Genomic DNA, 22836 nt, shown 5'->3' with positions numbered 1-22836 from the left:
TGACTTCTTCTTTGGATGTCTTTAAACAGGAACAAGACGATTTTTTTTCTGAAATATTCTACTGGATCCTGGATTGAACAAAGATTAGGAGAAGATAACCTCTAACATTTCTCCAATTTTCAAATTGTATGATTTCTGATAGTATTTTGGATCAGCTCATTTATTATGAAACAATTTTTTAAAAACTTTTGTATAATGAAACCTGAAGTTGATTTATGTCAAGATTCCTTTGCAATTTATTTGACTAAAGTATATTTGTCATTTAGTCCTTTAGTACTTATGGCGTTGTTATTTCTGAAGTTCTGCGTCTGTTATTTAGAGGAATCAAGCGATACTTTTACACCAGTAATCCTTTTTTATAGAAAACTGAAGAATTCATAAGTAATTGACATTAATTATTTACATAACTTTTGAATTAACTAACTTGAACATTACATTATAAATCAGTTGAGTTTTGCTTTAAAGAATGTGAAACTAGTCTCTGATGAACTTAAAATATGGTTAAGACAAAATAAAATTTGCTTCATGAATAGGAAGCATCACAGAGAATGTTAAGTAAGGGTTGGTGTAATAACCTTGCTGTAAAAGATATAATTCAGAGTTGGAACATTAATTTCATATGATATGTCCTATTAAACTCCACAAAATTATTAATGAACTTTAGATTGATCATTGCATGTCAATAGCAATGGTTTTCTTGGCAATATCCAAGCATTCATACTCAGCGAAAATCTGGTGGCAAGATGTGGAAAACAAGATGATAGCAAACAAAGAGTTTGTTTGCGGAATATAATCTAGTAATTACAGTTTCTTAGCTTTAGCCTGGGACTAAGAGGGAAATAAAAGTGTTTGAGGTATTGAAGCCCACTTCAAATGGGAGATTTTTTTTACTGAAGCAAGTTATGCAATTTACAACAGGCCTACCCATGTTTTGTGGGTGTGACCTTTTTTATTCCATAAATGAGTCTGACAAAAGTCATCAGGCTATGAGTAGTTGATGCTGTAGTATTATATAAGATCTATTGGTTGCATTTGACCATTGCACTGATTTAGATATAAAGCTATTTTTTTCCCTTGCTATCCAGGCAAAAAGTAAAAATCTGATGTATTGTTTAGTGGGTTAGTGTGATAGTAAATAGATTTGATTTACAATTTATCTAGTCCTTTCTGTAGGAGCTTCCTAGGCTGTAAAATATGGCCAATAAAATGTCTTCTTGTTGTTATGGCTTTCTCAAAAATAACTTCAAGAAATACCAGAAAATAAGAGTGGGGCAATATTTTGGCAGGGGTGTTCTTTGTTGCTGGAGTAAACCTATATAAGCCAACTGCAGGTAGTCCTCAACTTACAACAGTTTGCTTAGTGACCATTTAAAGTTACAATGGCACTGAAAATAGTGACTTATGACTATTTTTATACTTAAGACCCGGTGGTGGGATTCAGCGAGTTCACACCTATTCGGGAGAACCGGTTGTTGGAATAAATCTCATTTTGGTTTTTCCCACTTTACAGGGCTAATCCTGTAAGGAAGGCAGGAAGGAAACATTCTGTTGTTATTTCTAGCCTAATCTTTATTGCCCTGATTACAGAAACTGCCTCTCCGGTTAACCCTTCTTACATTGTAACAGCTAAGACAAAGTGTCCATCAACGTGAGTGATGTTGAGTTGGCCACGCCCATCCAGTCACACGACTACTGAGCCACGCCTACCCAGCTCGTCATTAGGGGAGAGAACCGGTTGTTAAATTATTTGAATCCCACCACTGTTAAGACCACTACAGCATCCCCAAAGTCACATGATCAAAATTCAAAAAGACGCTTGGCAACTGACTTGTATTTATGACAGTTGCAGTGTCTCAGGATCATGTGGTCCACTTTTGCAACCTTCTGATAAGCAAAGTCAATGCGGAATCCAGATTCACTTAACAACTGTGTTACTAACTTAAGAAATGCAGCGTTTCACATAACAACTATGGCAAGAAAGGCAACAAAACTCTCTTAACAACTGTCTCACTTAGTAACATAAATTTTGGACTCAATTTGGTTGTAAGTTCAGGATTACCTGTATTGGGATCTTCTGTACTTAAGGCTAAATTGAGGATATGGGTCTGTGTATAATTTTTGCAGCCAGTGTCTGTACATGCATGGCTCTTTGGCAATATCTTATTGTATTCAGGTATATTTTAAAAAGTGATATAGATGCGTTCTGGTGAAAAAAGTCTAGTACTACCATGATCACCCCAAAACACAAAGAACAATGTTTAAAATTGAATGTACTATAGAAAGACAGTAGAAAGCTTCTGCTGCTGCAACAAATTCTGCCAACAGTGGAATCTCTGAAGCCATATTCATACATACCGTGTTTTTGAGAAAATAAGACAGGGTCTTATTTTCTTTTGATCCCCAAAATAAGCACTTGGCCTTATTTTCAGGGAGGTCCTATCATTTTCAAGGTGCAGAGGGTGGCAAGCATCATCATCTCATGACGGCTGCTGTGTTGCAATATTTTCAGAGAGGGCTTATTTGGGGGGGGGAGGAATTATTTTAGCGCATGCGTTCAAAAGCCTGATTGGGGTTATTGTTAGGGGAGATCCTATTTTTGGGGAAACAGGACTATACATATTTGGCAGATTAGAGTCTTTTATGTCAACTAAATCTATGTTGCAAAAATGTAGATAACTAGATAATAGAACAAGAACTATACTGAAAATTTCAACTCTTTACTGCAGCCTAGAACTGCAAAACAGTATTGACTCTACCCCTAAAAGTCTTTCCAGTCTACTCTAGAGCATGCCATAATATTGGAGGCAGGTGTGACCAATGGATGTTTGGTCGAATCCAGGGATGTCAAACTGGTGGCCTGCAGACCGGATACGTCACACGCTCCACGAATGGGAAACAGGAATTTTCCCATATTCAATAACAGGAATTTAAAGGTTTTTTTTTAAAAAAAACATGGACTATCTGGGATAAAGAAGCAAAATACTACCGTGTTTCCCTGAAAATACGGCATGTCCTGAAACTAAGGCCATGACACATTTTTTGGGTGGGCAAAAATATAAGCCCCCCTGAAAATAAGCCCCCTGGGCAATCCCCCCCTCCTGCCAGGCAGAGCACCACTTGCTGACCTAGCGGTACCCTGAAGGTGCCAAGTCACGGGAAAGAGGTCGGGGGCAAAGGCACTCACATTGCTTACTGCCTTTGGGATACCGCTAGGTCGATCAGTGGCGCTGTGCCCAGCTGGAGAGGGGGGTTGCCAGGCGGCTGCTCTCTTGTGAGCGGGCTCCCGAAGAGCCAGCCACAACCTCAGGGTCGAATGGCTGTGTTGCACTGTTGTAGCAGTAACGCAGCAGCCATGAGGTGACACACTCATGAGCAGCTGCCAGCAACCCCCCTTTCCAGCCGGGCACAGCGCATTCACTGACCTATCGCTAAGCCATGGGAGCGCCTGTGGGCTGGCTGCTGGCAGAGCGTACTCCCAGAGTGTACAACCATAGAGCGTACTCCCAGAGCGGCAACTGCCGGAAGACTCAGCATCCTACTTCTGTGCTTTGGAAGCTGCAGAAAAAACCATGTGGCGGGCGGCGGCAGCAGCGGAGATGCCCTGGCTCTGAAGGGAGAGTTAGGCAAGGAATAGTGAGCCTGGAAGTTGCGCAACAGGGAGCGGAAAAGCCGCTCGTGCAAACACCCCTCTCCAGACATGCAGAGCAGCCTTCCAGCAACCCAAAACAATAAGCCCTCCCTTGATAATAAGACCCAAGCTATATTTTGTGGGTCAAAAGAAACATGGTAGTTGTTCTAGCTGGGAGAATACCGAGCTGTCAAACAGGCGACCAATCAGAATACAGCACAGCGCCCCCTAGCGGTGCGGACCACAGGGAGAACTGCGTATACACAGCATTAGTGACAAAGGAGCAAATGAAAGAAATAAGTAACAGAAGATCTGGCTATGTATCTTTGATAAGCTATACTGGAAAGTAAACAATCTAGGAGAAACATAAATCCTTTAAAAACATATCTGAGAATACTACATTTTCTCAAAATGAGAAAAGAATCTGAAAACTAAACTTTGAGGATGGATTAGCTGCAGATATTATAACTGTTGATGCATAGTTATAATAATTTTTCATGCCAGTTCCAACACTAGTTATTTCGGAGAAACAGAAGGGGGAAAAAGAAAGATGAGAATCTTACAAAATATTTAAAGCATATGATTATATTGTGTGTGTACACACAGACTAAATAAAGAGAGTAATTATGTAGACATGTTTATCCTAGACAGAGTAAACATTATCAAAAGCTGTACTTATTCATAATGATACTAATGTATTTTTTTTTGCAGACATGTGCTTCAAATTGAGCAAGTCTCTAGTGTAACCTGTATGCTTGCTGAGATTTCTGAGTGATGAAAGCCACACATCTTAAAGTCAGTGAGAAATAGTGCTCTAATCCAAACTGTTATAGGATCCTTCATTACTCAGCATTACACCACATTACCAGAAATACGATGTAAACAAACAACTATCAGATAGATGTATATAAGGATAAATTTTGTTAGAAAGTCATTTGCTAAGTACAATACGTCATGATACAGGGCTACCAAATTTGAACCACTAAAACCTGAAACACTAGATCAAGGCTGTCAAACTAGCAGCCCGCACGCTGGATATGTCACACGCTGGCCACGCCCATGCCCAGTTTAGCGAAGGGGAAAAAGTTGTGATACATTACGTGCTGTCTTCGTGATGACATAAGTTTGACACCACTGCACTAGATGACAAAAGATTATTTTCTGTATCCTTTTGCATTCGTCTAGCACCTATTCCATTTTTTTCTAGCCCTAGATTACCGATGGGAATGAGTCACAGAATTTTTTCTAAGGTGGTGTGAAACATCAGCAGAAAAGGTGTGTCAAAATTATTATTTTTTTAAAAAGTCAAATGTATTTAAATAGCAAATGAAATACCATTGTATTAGGCCTGGTTAGTTGTGAGACCATTTATCTCCCATAATATCTGCGCAGATGATTTGATCCAGCAAGTTGGTGTGCTATTGGTTTCTTTGATATCTATTGGAACCAGACGTGCTTTCTCGGCCTTTACTCTCTGGAATGTAGTTATCCCTGAGATCTAGATGCTGGTGTTTCAGAGGGTTATGAACCTCTGGCTTTTTTCCAGGGCTTTGGCGGGAGTGATTGAAGCCACTTGCGGATAATTTGGATTTGCCTATTGCTGTTGCCTGATTTTTTTTGGCCAATTTTTGTTCTTTGTTTTTGTTGTTGTATTGTTCTTTTTTCCTGTGTTTTTACTTGTGAATGATCCAGAGTTGGGAGCTGGGTGTTGCTCAAATTCAAGAAATAAGATGGACAAAAATGCCAAATTCAGTCTGAACATCTGGCTGACCATGTTACAAATAATAAATAACAATAGTAATTGAAATAAATATTGTAAATATAATGTGCAAAGCTTTCAGAATCAAAACAGATCATATATGGGTTCTGAACCCGTCAGGTTCTAGCATAGAAGATAGCTGTAACTCGCCTCCCTATTTTTCAACTTCTGTAATCCAAACCAGAGGTGGTATTTAGCAGGTTCTGGCCAGTTCTGGAGAACCAGTAGCAGAAATTTTGAATAGTTCGGAGAACTAGTAAATACCACCTCTGACTCGCCCTGCCCCCATCTATTCTCTGCCTCCTGAGTCCCAGCTGATCAGGAGGAAAAGGGGATTTTACAGTATCCTTCCCCTGGAGTGGGGTGGGAATAGGGATTTTACAGTAGCCTTCCCCTGCCACGCCTACCAAGCTATGCCCGCCATGCCCACCAAGCCACACCATGCCAACCAAGCCACACCACACCCACCAAGCCACGTCCACAGAACCAGTAGCAAACATTTTTTAATCTCACCACTGGTACAAACATGTTTGATGTTTCATCCTATTCTGCTCTGGACTATAGAAATAGTAAGTGATTAAGGTCATTACATTTTAGTCTAGAATTGGGACCCTCACAGTTTAACAAGCAGATATAACTGCATGCAACATATTAAAATTAACATTTAATTTATATTTTAGGTAAAATGTTCATGCTGCCTGAAGATGGTTTGGACCTAATTAAAATCAACTCTCCCTGGCTTTAGCTGATTTGATCTATTATGTTGCACTGCAAAGGTTGACCATTTGGGTAATTCAAAGAAAACAAATGATCAAACATCTGAAGAAGTTACAAGGGTTACTGCATTTCTTGAGCTCATTAATAAATCACCAAGTTGTTTTGGATGAAGGTGATGAAGGTATATATATTCTTAAGCATTTTGCAAGATGCAATCAGGGTATATATTGCTGGTGGGTTGGAACAGAGCCTAAACAAAAACTAGTTCCCCAGGTATAGCAATTACAGTGCAAGCTCAAAGAATGAAAAATGAAACTCATCTTGACTATCTTGAGACATTAATCCATCCAAAAGTAAATAACTTTTTACCAGCCAAGACTACATTTGAAAACAATGTAGCCAAAGTACATGTAAGAAGAGCACAGGACAATTATACATACTCACATCATAGGAAAGGAAAATCTGAGATTAAAGTTCATTAATTTGTAGGGAGAAGTTAAGTTTTCTTGGTTTGCTAAAATGACGCTTGGCTTGGCTTTTTCACTAAAAGCAATTTGGCTTACTTATCATAGTTATCACAATTTGTGGAGGAAATTTGTGGTCCAACATGCAACTGATAGAACGAGTTGCCTCATCTTACATTAAGATAAGAGGAGCCTTCTTCTAGATTTGCTCCTTTTAAAAGCCAAATAATAGAAGCAATGGAAGTTTGGCTATGAGTATCCTCTGCTGGCAACAGTTGATAATGCCAGGTGCAAGCATTTATGAAACAGAAGGTATCAGCAGCAGTTACTTATGTCATCTCATAAGAGGGATGTGCACTAAATGGGATTGACATTAAAGACATTCTAGTAATTGAACTCCTGCAAAAAGCAACATATGCAATGGACTAACCACTCAGTATTCCATATACTGTAACACTAGCATTGCAGGAATGTCCAAATATAATCCAAAGGATTATCTGATCACCTTTGAAATCCTACATGAATTGAGATTATTCAAAAGTAGAATGTGCTTGCCCAGTGTGCCTGCAGTGAGTCTCTAGCCCTATAAAGTGCAGCAGGAAGGGATTCAGAAGTTCCATTTCATGCAGGAACTCCCCTCTTTGTGGAGTGCCTTTCTACCAGAAGTAAGATTTGCGTCCTCACTCCTGATTTTTAGAAAGCTTTTGAAAAGTTAGGAGTTGAAAAGAGAATTCAGGGACTGAGACACAAATTGTACCTGAAATGAATGAGAACACTAATACCATGACTTTTAAGTGCTGGATCATATGTGATGGTTCATTAATTCATGTATTGTGTATTGTGTATAATTATTAGCAGTGACGTGCGGTGAGGGTTATGGCTGGGGAGGCTGGTGACGTCATCAGGAAGGCGGGGAATGGGACCACGTGTGCAGCACACGTGGTCCCATTCTCCGCCTTCCTGAGTGAACATTAAGGGGACCGCGGAGTGCACTGATCCGCGTAGCATTGCTTCCTCCACCTGCGCCAGTCCCTTCCCCCCCCCCCACTCCTTCAAGGTCTCCCTCTCCCACCAACCCAAAGCCCGATCCCCAGCTCCCTCGGGCAAGGCTTGAGCGGGGTGAATGGGAAAGCAACGAAAGGGGCTGCGCTTTCACCCCGCTCAAGCCTTGCCGCCTGCAGGCACCACCCGCCCTCGCTGCCCCTTTTGTTGCTTTCCCACCCGCCTCTAAGGCGCACCAAAGCCTCCTTCGTCCCCCCCAGCGCGCGCCCTTTTTATTTCCCGTGACACCCCCCCCATTTCAGGAAAGCTTTCCCCATTGCCTGCGGGGTGAGGGGGGCGGCTCCTCTCCCCCCACTCCCTCCGTCCCTGCCTCTCTCCTCAGCCCCAAAGCTCCGTCCACGTGACTCACTTCCAAGGCGGTGGCTGGAGAGGCGCGCAAGAAAGGCGAGCGGTTTCCCACCAAAGCGGCGTTCTGCGCGCAAGAAGGTGCTGCCGGAGGACAAAGGGACGCAAACACACATCTACCCATCTATCTTTTCCAGCCTCCTAGTGCTCTTTTCCACCGATCGCGCATGTTGTGCGCGCAAGAAGGAAAAGTCTGCGGCGAAGCCCTTGTCGCCCCGACCTCTTGTTTGCACTTCCCCCCCTTTTTCTTCGCTCCATCCCGCTCCAGCTCTGGAAGGGCCAGCGAGGTTGGCTCCAGCTGAGATCGAGAGGGAGGAGAGGAGGGGGTAGCTGCGGGCTACCTTCCGGCCAAATGCGCACGAAAAGCGTGCGCGATCGGTGGAAAAGAGCGCTAGGTAGATGTGTGTTTGCGTCCCTCTCTCCTCAGCCCCAAAGCTCCGTCGGCGCGACTCACTTCCAAGGCGGTGGCTGGAGAGGAGCGCAAGAACGGCGAGCGGTTTCCCACCAAAGCGGCGTTGTGCGCGCAAGAAGGCGCTGCCGGAGGACAAAGGCACGCAAACACGCATCTACCCAGCTGTCTTTTCCAGCTACCTAGCGCTCTTTTCCACCGATCGCGCACGCTTTTCGTGCGCATTTGGCTGGAAGGTAGCCCACAGCTACCCCCTCCTCTCCTCCCTCTTGATCTCGGCTGGAGCCAACCTCGCCAGCCCTTCCAGAGCCGGAGCGGGATGGAGCGAAGAAAAAGGGGGGGAAGTGCAAACAAGAGCTCGGGGCGACAAGGGCTTCGCCGCGGACTTTTCCTTCTTGCGCGCACAACGTGTGCGATCGGTGGAAAAGAGCGCTAGGTAGCTGGAAAAGACAGCTGGGTAGATGCGTGTTTGCATGCCTTTGTCCTCCGGCAGCGCCTTCTTGTGCGCAGAACGCCACTTTGGTGGGAAACCGCTCGCCGTTCTTGCGCGCCTCTCCAGCCACCGCCTTGGAAGTGAGTCGCGCGGACAGAGCTTTGGGGCTGAGGAGAGAGGGACGCAAACACGCATCTACCTAGCGCTCTTTTCCACCGATCGCGCACGCTTTTCGTGCGCATTTGGCCGGAAGGTAGCCCGCAGCTACCCCCTCCTCTCCTCCCTCTCGATCTCGGCTGGAGCCAACCTCGCTGGCCCTTCCAGAGCCGGAGCGGGATGGAGCGAAGAAAAAGGGGCGGAAGTGCAAACAAGAGCTCGGGGCGACAAGGGCTTCGCCGCGGACTTTTCCTTCTTGCGCGCACAACATGCGCGATCAGTGGAAAAGAGCGCTAGGAGGCTGGAAAAGACAGCTGGGTAGATGCGTGTTTGCGTGCCTTCGTCATCCGGAAGCGCCGACAACATTTCTGCCTCTGCAGCTCCCGGGCGCGGCCGGACAAATGTATATAATATTATAATATTATATATATATATAGTAAATAATATTATATACTATTATTTCATGAAGAGAGGTGAGGCCCTATTAACTTAACATCTGTAGTGATTCACTTAACAACTGTGGCATGGTTGTTCAGTCATAAAAGGGAGCAAAACTCTCTTAACAATTGTTTTGCTAAGCAACTGAAATTTGTTATAGGTTATCTAGTCAATTATCTAGTCAACACTTGGCCTTGTGCAGAAATCCAACAACCATTCATTATAAGTATCATCCAGCCCCCATGAGAAACCTCCTGCAAGGAAAACTCCATCATTGGTCTAAATAGGATTTCACCATTTAATAGCTTGGCGAGCCTGGAAATTCCTCTGACTAGTCAATTTTTTTGAACAATAATTTTCCAAGCACTTCTTTGCATATTCTAAGAACAACATTACAATAATGATTCTGAATTCTGAATAACAATTCTGAATATTTCTAAGAAGTTTTCCAATTCACACTGTTTATTCCAGCTATACAATCTGCACAGTTCCAGGACATTTCTATTTGTATAACACAGTCACATAGAATTCTGCATGCTGTTTGTTGAAATATATAAAACTGTTTTTCCATCATTGTATAATTATCACTATAATTATCCCCACAGTTGCAAATTAGTCTATAATAGGGACCGGGAAATTGCAGCTCTTGAATGAATCTGACCTCCTGAAGGATAGTGCCCCCCTCCCACAGTACAGTGAAGAAGAAAGGAAAATGATAGCAACAAGACAAGGAGAAAGAAGCAGCTGTGCACTCAGTGATAAGGTTAAGTGAGCCTCTTTAAACAGTTTCACATGAATTATAGTTGCCAACTAAGTCTTTAAGTTTAAGTCAAAAGCCCTCAATCCATTTCTGCAATGATGAGTACCATTTTTGAGAAGGATTATGTACAGAAAGTACTATCATCATCTGCTTAAACAATTACTACCACTACGTTAAGTGGTATGTTAGATGAATAGATAACTATTCTCAATCTTCAAGCTTAAATTTATTGGAGTATATTTTATCTGAAATTGTGGATAATTTGTTTCGTTATAATGCATACCATATCTTGTTGCTAGCAATATATACTTATGCCTTTTTAAAATTTAACATGCAAATTTAAATGATATGTACAAATAGATCTATAAAAATGATGTATTTCCCATGAGTCAGACTAAGTTGATTGTCATTTAACCTAACTGGGCAATGGCCTTACCCATCTACCAGATTTATGTATTAAATTTATATGCTGCCCTTGTCACTAATCAGGTGACTCTTATTATTGGGAATACATATTTATCTGATTCTTAAGACGAGACAAGGAAATCTCTGGAAATAAAATCTAGGTTTGGATTCTTGTGAATTCAGATTAAAGTGTATTAAACTACATCAGTGACTGATTACCAAGGGAATTTGGAAGGTCAATCTTATTTGGCAAGGTGAGAAGTTAATATCAAAGAAATCAGATAAACTAATTTGGACCCAGCTCTCTGAGGATATATATATATATCCTACATACATACACATACACATACATACATATACATATATATCTTTGAACAATTGACGCAGGCACTTTTACTCCCCCCTCCCAAAAAAAGATCCAGTTCTGCTAGGACAATAATACTGGATTTGAGTACATGACTTAGATTCATACCTGATTGACCAGGTGGTGGAACCCCTAGTGATCCTCTTGGCAGGCATAAAAACACAGCGAGTACAGCTGCTTTGTTTCCTGAGCATGGCTCAATGGCAATTGGTTTTGGAGAACCCTGGAATTAAAGGAAAAAAATACATGATTGACTGATTGAGATTATTTGCTGCTTTACGTATTCGTTTTTAAAAATTAAAACTATACTTCAAGTATTTTTTTAAAAAGGAAAGACAGGACTTTTAACACTTAAAGGTCTTTTGAAGCTGAGAGATCCATTATGGCATAATTTCTCAACTGCTTCTGTAACCCTTGAGAACTTATGTAGAGTAATGCTCATTTAGGGCATAAATGTGGTGACTTTAACATGCCATAAAATATTGTTCCCTCTTTCAAATATGTCATCTTCTAAGCTTCTGTACAAGTTACTTCTATTTATGTTTTGAAATATCATTTATAGATAATATACATTTTCATGAATAATTTCAACTACTGAGTTAAATGCAAAAATATTTACAATAATTGATATTAATTTTCATTCTTACAAATTTAGCATGTATTTATTAATTTAAAATAAAAATCTGATCATGTAATCAACAGCCATTTCAGTATTTATTATTTGGGGCAGTGATGGCTAACCTTTTTTGGCTCATGTGCCAAAAGCCTGCATGTGCTCACACCCATAATTCAATCCCCCCGCACATGCGCACATAACCCCCCACTTCTCCGCCCCTCCAAGAATGCGCACACAACCCCCCTGCCCTCCTGAAGCCTGGGGAGGGCAAAAGCAGCCTCCCCGGCCCTCCAGAAGCTGAAAACGCCCCATTTCTGAACTTCTGATAGGCCTGGTAGGCCCGTTTTTCAGGAAAGCCTTGAAGCCTGGGGAGGGCAAAAAAGGGCCTCCCTCTGCCCCTGCCCCCTTAAGGCCCTCCGGAAGCTGGAAACAGCTCATTTCTGAATTTCTGGTAGGCCCATTTTTTGCCCTCTCCAGGCTTCAGAGGCTTTCCAGAGGGCAGAAACAGCTTTCCGTGGCCCTCCGGAGGCCCTTCAAAAGCAGAAAATTAGCTGGGCAGCGTGCTGCAGCTGACCTAGAGCAATGGCTCACATTCCCTCAGAGATGGCTCTGTGTGCCACCTGTGGCACTCGTTCCATTGGTTTGTCATCATGGACTTAGGAGATAAAAATCACTTTACAATTTACACACAAATATATATATATATCTTTGTTCGTGACCATTTATTTTCCTCCAATATAATGCAACAGAGCTGCAAAATTTATTTTGAAAATGAAACTCACACTAAAATGCATTGAATTGTCTAAAAGTACATAGAGTTAGAAAAAATGTTATTTAAACATGAAAGAAAACAAAAAATGTTTAAAAATAAAAGTGATATAGATAATAAAAAATATTAATGAACTCATATATTTATTGAAAAAACCTATTTGCACATAAACAAAAATGGTTGATGTCAGGAGAACTATAGAAAAACAAGAAACACTGAAAATTCAATATTTACTAAGAAAGAGTGCCATTTATCAATTTGTGGTATTTCTTTTTAATTCACTGTATTCCTTTGAATTTTTATTTGCTTGCTTAGACTTCTATGCTGTGAATTTCCATAGGCTTTTTGCAGGTTACGGAACTTCATTAAGGGTAAAGTTTAAACATGATAAATATCTCATAAATTATGACAGTGCTATTCCAGAGGGTACGATAAACCTCCTTGTTCCCAAATGTCATCCTAATCACCCAAATGTTTTTGATACTTTGGAAGTCTAATAAAATAGAGAATTGGATACTGGATGAATTGGTAGCCAATACAGTTATTGGCGACCCAAGGGCAAATTTCATCATGCCCATAATTATCTTAAGCAACTGCGTGTTGAGCAATCTGAAACTTCATTGATAGAGAACCAGACGAATTATGGCATGACCTTTAATAAGGATGAATGTGAAAAGAGAATGCAAAAAGAAAAGAAAGAACAGAAAGCAAACTTGATGTCAAGACAAACCAGGGAAATTGCCAAAGAAAGAAGAGATGAACTGCCAAAGCCAATAAAGATAAAAATCTCAGGAAAAAAACCAAAAGAATTTCAGAGAACTCTTAGAAGAGTATTACAGTATTATAACAACATACGTAAAGACATTAAAGGTAGATACAAACATGGACAATTGCAGAACATAGAACATTTCTGAGAGGGCAATTTAGAGAATTCTGTCAGAATTGAAACATGCAATAAAATAATACTCCATTATTGCCACACACAACACTTTTCAAAGTGCAGTGTTGTCTTTTCACCCAATAAATTTAAAAACAACAACCCTGATTCAAATAGTATTAGCATTAAGCATTTTCAATTGAACTTCATCAAAATCAACTACATCTAGTATTCTCATTTCTGGCTGGAAAAGTGTTTTATAGCATGCTTTAAGGCAGGGGAAGCTGAAGTGCAATCTTAGCATATATCATTTCATTTTTTTCAGTAAGAGACTCGGGCAGCATAGAGCAAATGATCATAATTCAGATACCCTTAGGTTTGTTAGTTGTTTAAAGATAAATACATAACCCTAAATCAAAGTTATTTCAGTGGGACATGACACATTCTTTGAACTGTACAGTTTATCATGTACTTTTCACAGCTTTGGAGGGGGGAAGGGGCGAGATAAGGCACATGTTTATTTGCCCAAAGCACTTAGCAACTTCAATTTATTTACCAGAATTGTCATGTTTTGGATGGTAAGAAGCAGAAGCCGTTATGCTTTGCCAAAAAAGCCACCAAAGAGAGCCAGACCATAAATAAAGCATTGGAATATATAATACAAGCAGGAAATAGTGAAAATGGAGACAATATGTTGTTCTGATCTAAAGGGTAACTAAAACTTGTTTTTAAAAAGGGGTATCTAAAACCTTATAAAAAACAAAATCAAGCACTCGACAAAAGGAACAATTCAGTTAAAATTAAGCAGCTTAAAACATGTTTTGTATACACATAATGATTGGGTCAATTATTGAAACAAATGGCCTTTTTACTAATGTGTTGACAGACTCACAACATCAGCCATTCCAATCTCACAGTTGTTATTCTACCCAATGAGCATTCATTCTATGCTGAAGCCTTCTCCAAGGCAGTGACCTTTTTAATTCTTTGGACTGGAACAACCATTTCCCCACTTTTGAAACCTATTTAATACGCTTTGTCTATTTCGATAAACATATTTGAAGTAACACAACAAAAAGTACAACGCTAAATAGCTTTTGGTATGCAGAGAGGATTTTAAACTGTGCCAAGAAAACATAACTATTACACAAGATAATATGGCAGAAAAAAATAAATCATTTCATTTCATTAAACTTTAATATCAATAAACAAAGTCACGGAATCTTGATTTACTAGCTGGTGTGTCCAGCCTTGGAAACTTTAAGACCCGTGGACTTCAACTCCTATAATTTCCCAGCCATCTTTCTGGGAGTTGAAGTCCTCTGGTCTTAAAGTTGCCAGGGTTGGACAGCCCTGGTCTAAAGAATGTTACAGTAAGTAACATATCTTGGAGCTGGCTACTTTGTGACAGAACACTTGGTTTAAATTGTTAGAAGTCTCCAAAGAGTTTGAACAGCAGAAGGAATGGGACTAAATTCTGGAATTTTTCTACTAGTCCACTGGAAATGTAGGAAACAAGATATAGACACACTTAACCATAGTTTCAACTGGGAAAATACAATAGAATAGAATTCTTTATTGGCCAAGTGTGATTGGACACACAAGGAATTTGTCTTTGGTGCATATGCTCTCAGTGAACATAAAAAGACAAGATACATTCGTCAAGAAGCATAAGGTACAACACTTAATGATAGTCATACGGTACAAATAAGCAATCAGGAAATAATCAATATTAATATAAATCTAAGCAACAAAGATACAGCCCTGCAGTCATAAGTGGGAGGAGATGGGTGATAGGAATGATGAGATGACTAATAGTAATAGTAATGACTAATAGTAATGCAGCCTTCGTGAATAGTTTGACAGTGTTTGACAGGAATTATTTGTTTAGCAGAGTGATGGCGTTATGAGAAAAACCGTGCTTGTGTCTAGTTGTCTTGGCTGATAAACTTCTTATATCATTGAAGAATGAATGAGATTTATGCACAGAGGATTTGCTGGATTATGATGTCTTCCAATGCATGTTACATAGGAGGAATGAAAAATGAAAATAGTACAGAACACCAGTGAGAGGATGATTGGATATTTGGGGAAAATTGATTTTAGTTCCCTGGCTCCTCCTTTTTAAAAACATTTGTTTCTTTGTTGCAGTATAAACAATCAGAAGGAGAATAAAAATATCCTGAAATAAGTATTCATTATATTCACAAAGCAAAATGGGGTCAAGGTTCTGTAACAATTTATATTGCAAGAAAAAAGAACATCCATTATAGCTAAGCACTGGCCATATATTTCTGGGCAGACATTTCAAAGCTAGGTGCATCTAATTTTTAAAAGTGCATTATTATGCCATAAAGACAAATAGATCGTGAATCTTATGCCAAAAAAGCAATTAGAAAATTGGATTAAGGAATTAATGTGAATATGTTACACTTGTCAGGAATAATAAGTATTTTGACACAAGCAGAATAAAATTTGACATGGTGCACAAATACTGATCAGATATGCTAAACATTTAAATTACAAACAAGTATGCATTACTCACTTCCATGTTGCTAAACTAAATACCTAAATGCCAGGCTTATCACAATTAGTCTATAAATAAAAATGAATCTCTGCTCTGCTCAAATGTTTCCCCTTAAGAAATAATGATAATTTATACATAAAATTGAATTCTTAATCACATTATTAACACTGTATTTATCTGGTAAACCCAACTAGAGTAAACATGATTTCTTTGTATACAAATACTCATGTGTGTTGATTTGATGTAATTAACACAGCAATTTCAGACCCTCGCAGCTGTTTCTTAAAAGTTCCATTTGTGACAACATTAGATAGTCAAAACTTCCTCACCTCTTGAAAAGAATTAAATCAGGTGGTAATAGTATTAATATGAAAACTAGCCTTGACATTTGCAATACAAATCACATTCAATCCCCTTACCATTTTGCTAATGTACTTGCTCTTTTCTTTGGTTTAATGTTGCATTGATGCTTATGACATAATGCTTTCTTTTGTCATGTTGCATTTTATATGCATTGGCATGCACATCAAAGAACCTAAATGCTCATTTTAGAAGTTTAGCATCTTTTCTAAGCTTCACTGAACAAGAGTAATGGAAAACCACCCTCATGAATTGCAGTGTTTTCAGCCCTCATGATAATATCAATCGGGTGAGACCATAGTATCTACCAAGCTACTTTCAAAACTGAATAAGGAGAGGCGTTTGCAATTTTTCCTTATTGATGTCCACCTTCTGTGGCTCTCACAACTGGAAATCCTGCACAAAATTATTGGCTTTACTATACAAGTTAATTATTTAATACTTTTTTTGCTGTCTCAGTTATTTCAGCAGAATATGAAAAGAAATGATGAATAATTTAAACATTAATGAAATTATTGCACAAACACTTCCACTAGAGTAAAATCTATGCTTCAAGAGGAATATTCTTCAGAAAATACTGGAAGAATATATTTATTTATATTTATTCATACATTTCATGAGGATTCTCTATTAGTTATCACAATATTTTTGTTTGCTTGCTTGCTTTGCCCTTTTACTTTGTTATCTTTACCATTCATTACATTCCATGCTAAATATATTCATATTTTAGCTGCAGCTTACACTGACGAATGAAGAAAAATATCATCAATATTTTGTACTTTTTTCTACAAAGATTTCTAGTTGAGACACATAATAATTTACAATTTTAATTGATTACATTTCCTATCTGCTAAGTGGTAAGTAAGCATTGTTATCTATTTTAGAATAGTTATCTGCGGACAGGATTCTCTCTTTTGGCTTCTTAAAATGTTGCCACCATTTTGAAGAGAGAATTACATTGATTTCTTTCTTTCATAGCTATTCAATCCCTTCAAAGTGAATTTATCCTCGAGATTCATAGTATAATATCAAACAAGCACATTCCTTTTCATTTCCAGAACCGATTGAAAATATTATCAAAAATACAACAACAATAATAGAACTAATAAAAAGTAATGATGTACAATATGAATTAATGGGAACCTTTTTTTTCTTAATTTCTCTTTTACTTTTTTATAGATAGGTGATATTATAATTCTATAAAGATTTATTGTTACTTAATAGAAAATTATGGATTCAAGAAAATAAGGGTTGTTAAAAATGAAAGAATATTAATGGTAATTTGAATGCTCAATGACACTGAAGTATTTATATGTTTAATGGATAACCAGTGATTTTATTCTCAACTTTAAAAACTGATGCACAAAAGCTTGTAACCAAACGACATGCTTGATGAAATTGTGGAACTTTTTTTTTCTTTGTGTGTGCATGTGTGTTCTGTTTTGTATGTGTTGTTCTGCTTTGTTTTTTTTTAAAATAAAAATAAAAAGTATTAAAAAAATAATAGAACTAATAAACTCCTAGGGACATCTATCTATACTATACAGCTGATTTTAACAGCGTAGCTATTCCAATCTGTTACATAGATTTTTCTCCAATGATTCTTCTAATTCCAAGTACATAGAATTGACAACTATTTGGTTTATGACAAAAGAAACGAATGTGAACCATTTTTGGACAACAGATCTAGAAACGTGATCAAGAATAGCAACTTTTTTTTATTACTTTACCACATGCCTAAAGGCCGTGCCAATGAAACAGGATAGTGATTATAAAAAAAAGAGGAAGAGAGATTGCCAAAAAAAGTAAATTCAGAGAGGAACATTGGGCTGTGGAAAGGAAACATACATTTCCATCATGCTATTTCCTTTCAGGATAAACAGCATTATGTGAAGTGCAGAAACAGAGCAAGAAACAGTAAGCAAAATAAATAAAAGACGTGCGATAAAAAATGAAAATGAAACATAGCTAAATCTATTTTAGCCAAACAACATTGGCTATATTTCTTAATATTCCTTTAGCTTTAGCTTTGATTCTACACACCCAGAGATTACTTCCATTTGTTCTTTAAATCTGTCACTTGTCTGTTCTTCATCTAATCATTTGTTTTTTTCTCTAGACCAGCGGTATCAAACAGGCGACCTGCGAGCTGGATGCGTCATGTATAGACCACACCCACTCCAACTCCGCAAAGGGGGAAAATGTCACGAAATATCACGTGATGGCAATGTGACACTGCAAGTTTGACTTCCGCCTTCTACACATTCACAATTACTTCATGTATTTGTTTTGGGGATCATTCATTCTCTTTCTATATGATCAAACCACCACATTCTACTTCTGTTTTATTGGTCATTCACTTTGGTTTTTAAACCATTTTCATTATGCATTTATTCATTCTTGACTTCTTTACCCCACACACTTATTAAATAGCATTGTTTCTATTGCAAAATGTCAGGAGATGTTACATCGCTCCTGATGTTTTCATTTCCACATGACAAAGAAAGTAGAAGCACACAACCATTTCACTTCTTTTGACATTTCTCACAACGGGCCATATAAACTGCTTATAAACTTTCTAACCAACATTTGCATGGCTTAAAATTTTTTCATCCATTTCCTCATTTTTAGTAATCATTCTAAAGGTACAAATGCTCATGCCTTATTCTATCTTTTACATTGTTCACTGCATTTTGTCATATTGTTCAATCAACCATATGTAAACCAAATATCTTTATCTTAGATATAGTCATTTAAAATCCATAAGCTTTATTGTATCATATCATCTAGCTAACATTTCCTACATAGCATTCAGATTCACAGCTATATACCATCTAGATACCAAAGTACAGGTATATTTATGTCCCAAATCATATACATCACCACCACCATACTTAATATATTTATCCATAAATACATTAAACAACCAAGAGGACATTGCATTTAGGTGTTTCACATAAAAACAAATGTGCTCTCAAACTATTGGCAAATAGAATGCTATCATATAGTAATGTTTTGAAGATATGACCTATAGATAGAAAAGGTATAAATGCATATAAATGCATTATTTGAAAAACGTGAAGAAAACAGCATTACTTTTCTAAAATAGTGCATCTGCCTAACAAAATATTGCAAACATGTCAATATTTTCCAGCATGGAAAAAACAACCTCTAGTACTTTGAAATATCAGATAACATCAAATGCTAAAAATATGCATACTGCTTGCAAGCAACTGAAGGTTGGAAATAACCAAAGTCATCAGCAAATTTTTCATGCTCTTGGACTATCCAAAGGCAAAAAAAGTAAGGCTGGAGTCTAATCCTCCATAACATTTTGGCCCTAAGCATATCACTAGACCTGTCCCTCAATTCAATCTCACAAGAGAAAGGTGCTGAAAAGCATTTCTATTGTATTATGCATGGGGGGGGGGGGGAATCAGTGAGACATTTTACATGCTGAGAAAACTTTCAACATTTTACTGTGAATTATCTCAGATATTTAATTATCAAATGCACAGAGTAAATTAAAATTATAGAAGAGTAAAATCTAAAAATCTAATTATGTACCTGTATTAATTTGTTTTTGTGGATGCCTAACCTCCTCTTGGACTAAATTATATCCTGATTCTAACTCTGCAGTCAAACTCTATTGGTGACTGATGCCAGACCAGAGTGACTACAGGCATTATTTTATAATATTAGGTCTAATATTACACGTAATTACATGTAATTTCACATGTAATTTTTACTTGTTAATTCTGCTGTATGAGATAGAGGACATTCATGTGAGATTTACTTAATTTTTATGCCTATCTATTATGTTGGTAATTTTAAGATCCACGTCAAGGATCAAACAGGTTTCCTCTTTTTCTACCTCCAGTTCATGTGATTGTCCTCAGCCTTTTTTCTGAGAAATATTAACTGAAAGAAAATACAAATGTACAAGATTGAGGAACTTTTTCCTTATGATAGAATGAAGGTATTCATCTGCAGCTGTTTATTATTCAAAAACTGAGGGGAGGACTCTGCTCTCCATAAAGCTTTCTTGCAATGGTTAAGTTTCAATTCTATTGCTTTACTTTTGAAGAACCCAGTTTCTTCCTATTAAATGAATTGCCCACATGACTCTCTTATTGTCAGTATAGAAAACTAGGTAAACTGGGAACTTGGTGACACCTCAGTTTTAAATTTGAGAAAATAATTGAGTGGCTTGTAAATATCCTTTCCCCATTGAGATTCACTTTAATGATTATCCAATTCTTTTCCATGGAAATCTTGTGAGGTCTTCCTTGGTATCTCTTGTCAGACTTTTGGCAGTGTACTAGTATGAGATAAACCCAAGAGCAATAACACAGCACACAGAGTCTTTAGGCAATTAACAGTGGTTTATATACAACTATATACAGACATATACATGCAGGAAATAAAATTCCCTTACAATTCACTACAGACACAAGAAGAGAACTGAATACACGATGAGAGAGAGAAACGTTCTAAAGCTACCTATATATAGGCTCGTGTGGCTCTCCCATCAGAGTCTTTAAAGGGTTATACCATAGCTGTAATAAATCAGTCTCATTGCATCAGACTTGCTTTACATTGCATCAGATTATTGATTACAGCTTACAACCTTTCATCAGCTGGCAGCTATTAAATGTTCAGTACTTTGACATTTCTAGATTCATTGCTACTGATAAGTGAAACAAGGCTGAAGCTGAGAGCTCTATGGTGTAATAAAGACAGGAGACTGAAGCATCTGCTGCATTAAGGAAGTACAGCATGAGGGGGCTGCTAGGACCTGAAAGATAGTGAATTATGCTGGGCAGGGTAACTCCTAAAGCCCAAGATTATAAATTGAAAATAAATATCCAATTCTAGGAAGATAATGGCCCTCATGCAGAAATTGGTTGTTCGTTATGAGTATAGGGATAAAAGACAAATTGAACTATCTAATAGTTGGTTCCCTCTGCATAGCTGGTGCTTGGAGACACCATGCTTCTGCAGTTAAGCAAATGGTTTGGGGGTTGAAATATCCCAACCTATTCCCAACCTATATACACTATATTGCCAAAAGTACTCGCTCACCCATCCAAATAATCAGAATCAGGTGTTCCAATCACTTCCATAGCCACAGGTGTATAAAATCAAGTACCTAGGCATGCAGACTGTTTTTACAAACATTTGTGAAAGAATGGGTCGCTCTCAGGAGCTCAGTGAATTCCAGCGTGGAACTGTGATAGGATGCCACCTGTGTAACAAATCCAGGCGTGAAATTTCCTCGCTCCTAAATATTCCACAGTCAACTGTCAGCTGTATTATAAGAACATGGAAGTGTTTGGGAACGACAGCCACTCAGTCACGAAGTGGTAGGCCACGTAAACCCGTCCTTCTGGAAGAATGGTCAAAAATTCCCATAAACACACTCCTAATCCTTGTGGACAGCCTTCCCAGAAGAGTTGAAGGTGTTATAGCTGCAAAGGGTGGACCGCCGTCATATTGAACCCTATGGATTAGGAATGGGATGTCACTTACAGTAAGTTCATATGCGAGTAAAGGCAGGTGAGCGAATACTTCTGGCAATATAGTGTATGTGTAAGAAATCTTGACTACTGGCTCACTGCTTACCCCTAGTGGTAAGCAATACATTGTGAGTTGCTTCAGAAGACTCTTCAGTGTTTTTATTCAGAGTGACGTTTGAGGATGACTTGGTTAATATATTTTTTCATGTGTCATTCAATTTGCCCTTGACACATAAATGGCAGTTAAAAATAAATATCTCAGATCAGTCACACTGGTCTTTTAACACAGACACAATGCATAAGGAGTTTATCAACTAGAAAAAGGTGAACCTGTATAGTTCAGTTAATATGTATTATTAAGTCAAATCCAAAAACCCATTTAAAAATTCTAGTAATCCTATCCCCCTAAAAAAAGTTCTTGGTAGATCAAGATATTTTGCAATATGAATTTGCTATGGTATCATTCTTATTAGTTTTGGTGGCCTCAATTATAAACACTTATAAACTTGCTGTACAGTTAAGCTATAAATTGTAGTCTGGTAATGAAATAAATTTTATATAATTTTGGTATCTGATATTTTTGTCAGCAACAACCAATCTCAGAGTTCCTTGTAGAAAGGCAGGTAGGGGGAACTACTAGTGAGAGGAGAATTAAAATAAGCAGAGAGTTTTGCCAACAAAAATTATTACTAAATGGTAGGTTTAGAGGAAGCTTTGATTCAAAGATCGACCAAATAATTCCTTCAACTTTATTTATTTGTATCTTGTATTTATTATTTTTACAAATAGCTCAAGGTAGCAAACATATATAACACACCACCCTCTTCTATTTTTCCCATACAACAACCCTGTGAGGTGACTTGGGCTGAGAGAATTTATATTGAATTTAAAAGTAAAGTCCTACATTTAGGCAAGAAAAACCAAAAGTACACACAGACAGGGTGAAACCAGGCTTAATAGCAGTAACTGTGAGAGGGATCTTGGAGTCTTAGCAGACAACCAATGAAATATGAACCAATGTGTGCGGCGGCACTAGCCAAAAAGGCAAATGCAATTCTAAGTTGCATTAACAGAGGGATACAATCAAGATCAAGTGAAGTACTAATATCAGTCTATAAGCCTTAGAAAGACCACACCTAGAATACTGCATTCAGTTTTGGTCACCATACTATAAAAAAGATTCTAGAAAAAATGCAGAGAAGAGCATCTAAGATGATTAGAGGACTTG

The 22836-nt window shown here is 38.2% G+C and overlaps 1 protein-coding gene across 1 annotated transcript in view; it reads right to left on the bottom strand.

Annotated features, from left to right (window-relative positions):
- ATRNL1 (attractin like 1) overlaps nucleotides 1-22836 on the bottom strand; it is a 536103-nt gene that overhangs the window by 70348 nt on the left and 442919 nt on the right. The window contains exon 28 of the mRNA XM_081954366.1: nucleotides 11049-11163. Coding sequence (XP_081810492.1) covers nucleotides 11049-11163 — 115 coding nt within the window. The remainder of the gene's footprint in view (nucleotides 1-11048; nucleotides 11164-22836) is intronic.

Source organism: Natrix helvetica (genome assembly GCF_964273705.1).
Source record: "Natrix helvetica genome assembly, chromosome: 5".
In the NCBI taxonomy this organism is placed as follows: Eukaryota; Metazoa; Chordata; class Lepidosauria; order Squamata; family Natricidae; genus Natrix; species Natrix helvetica.
Note: the sequence above shows the minus strand (reverse complement) of the source record. Positions and strands in the feature narration are given on the sequence as shown.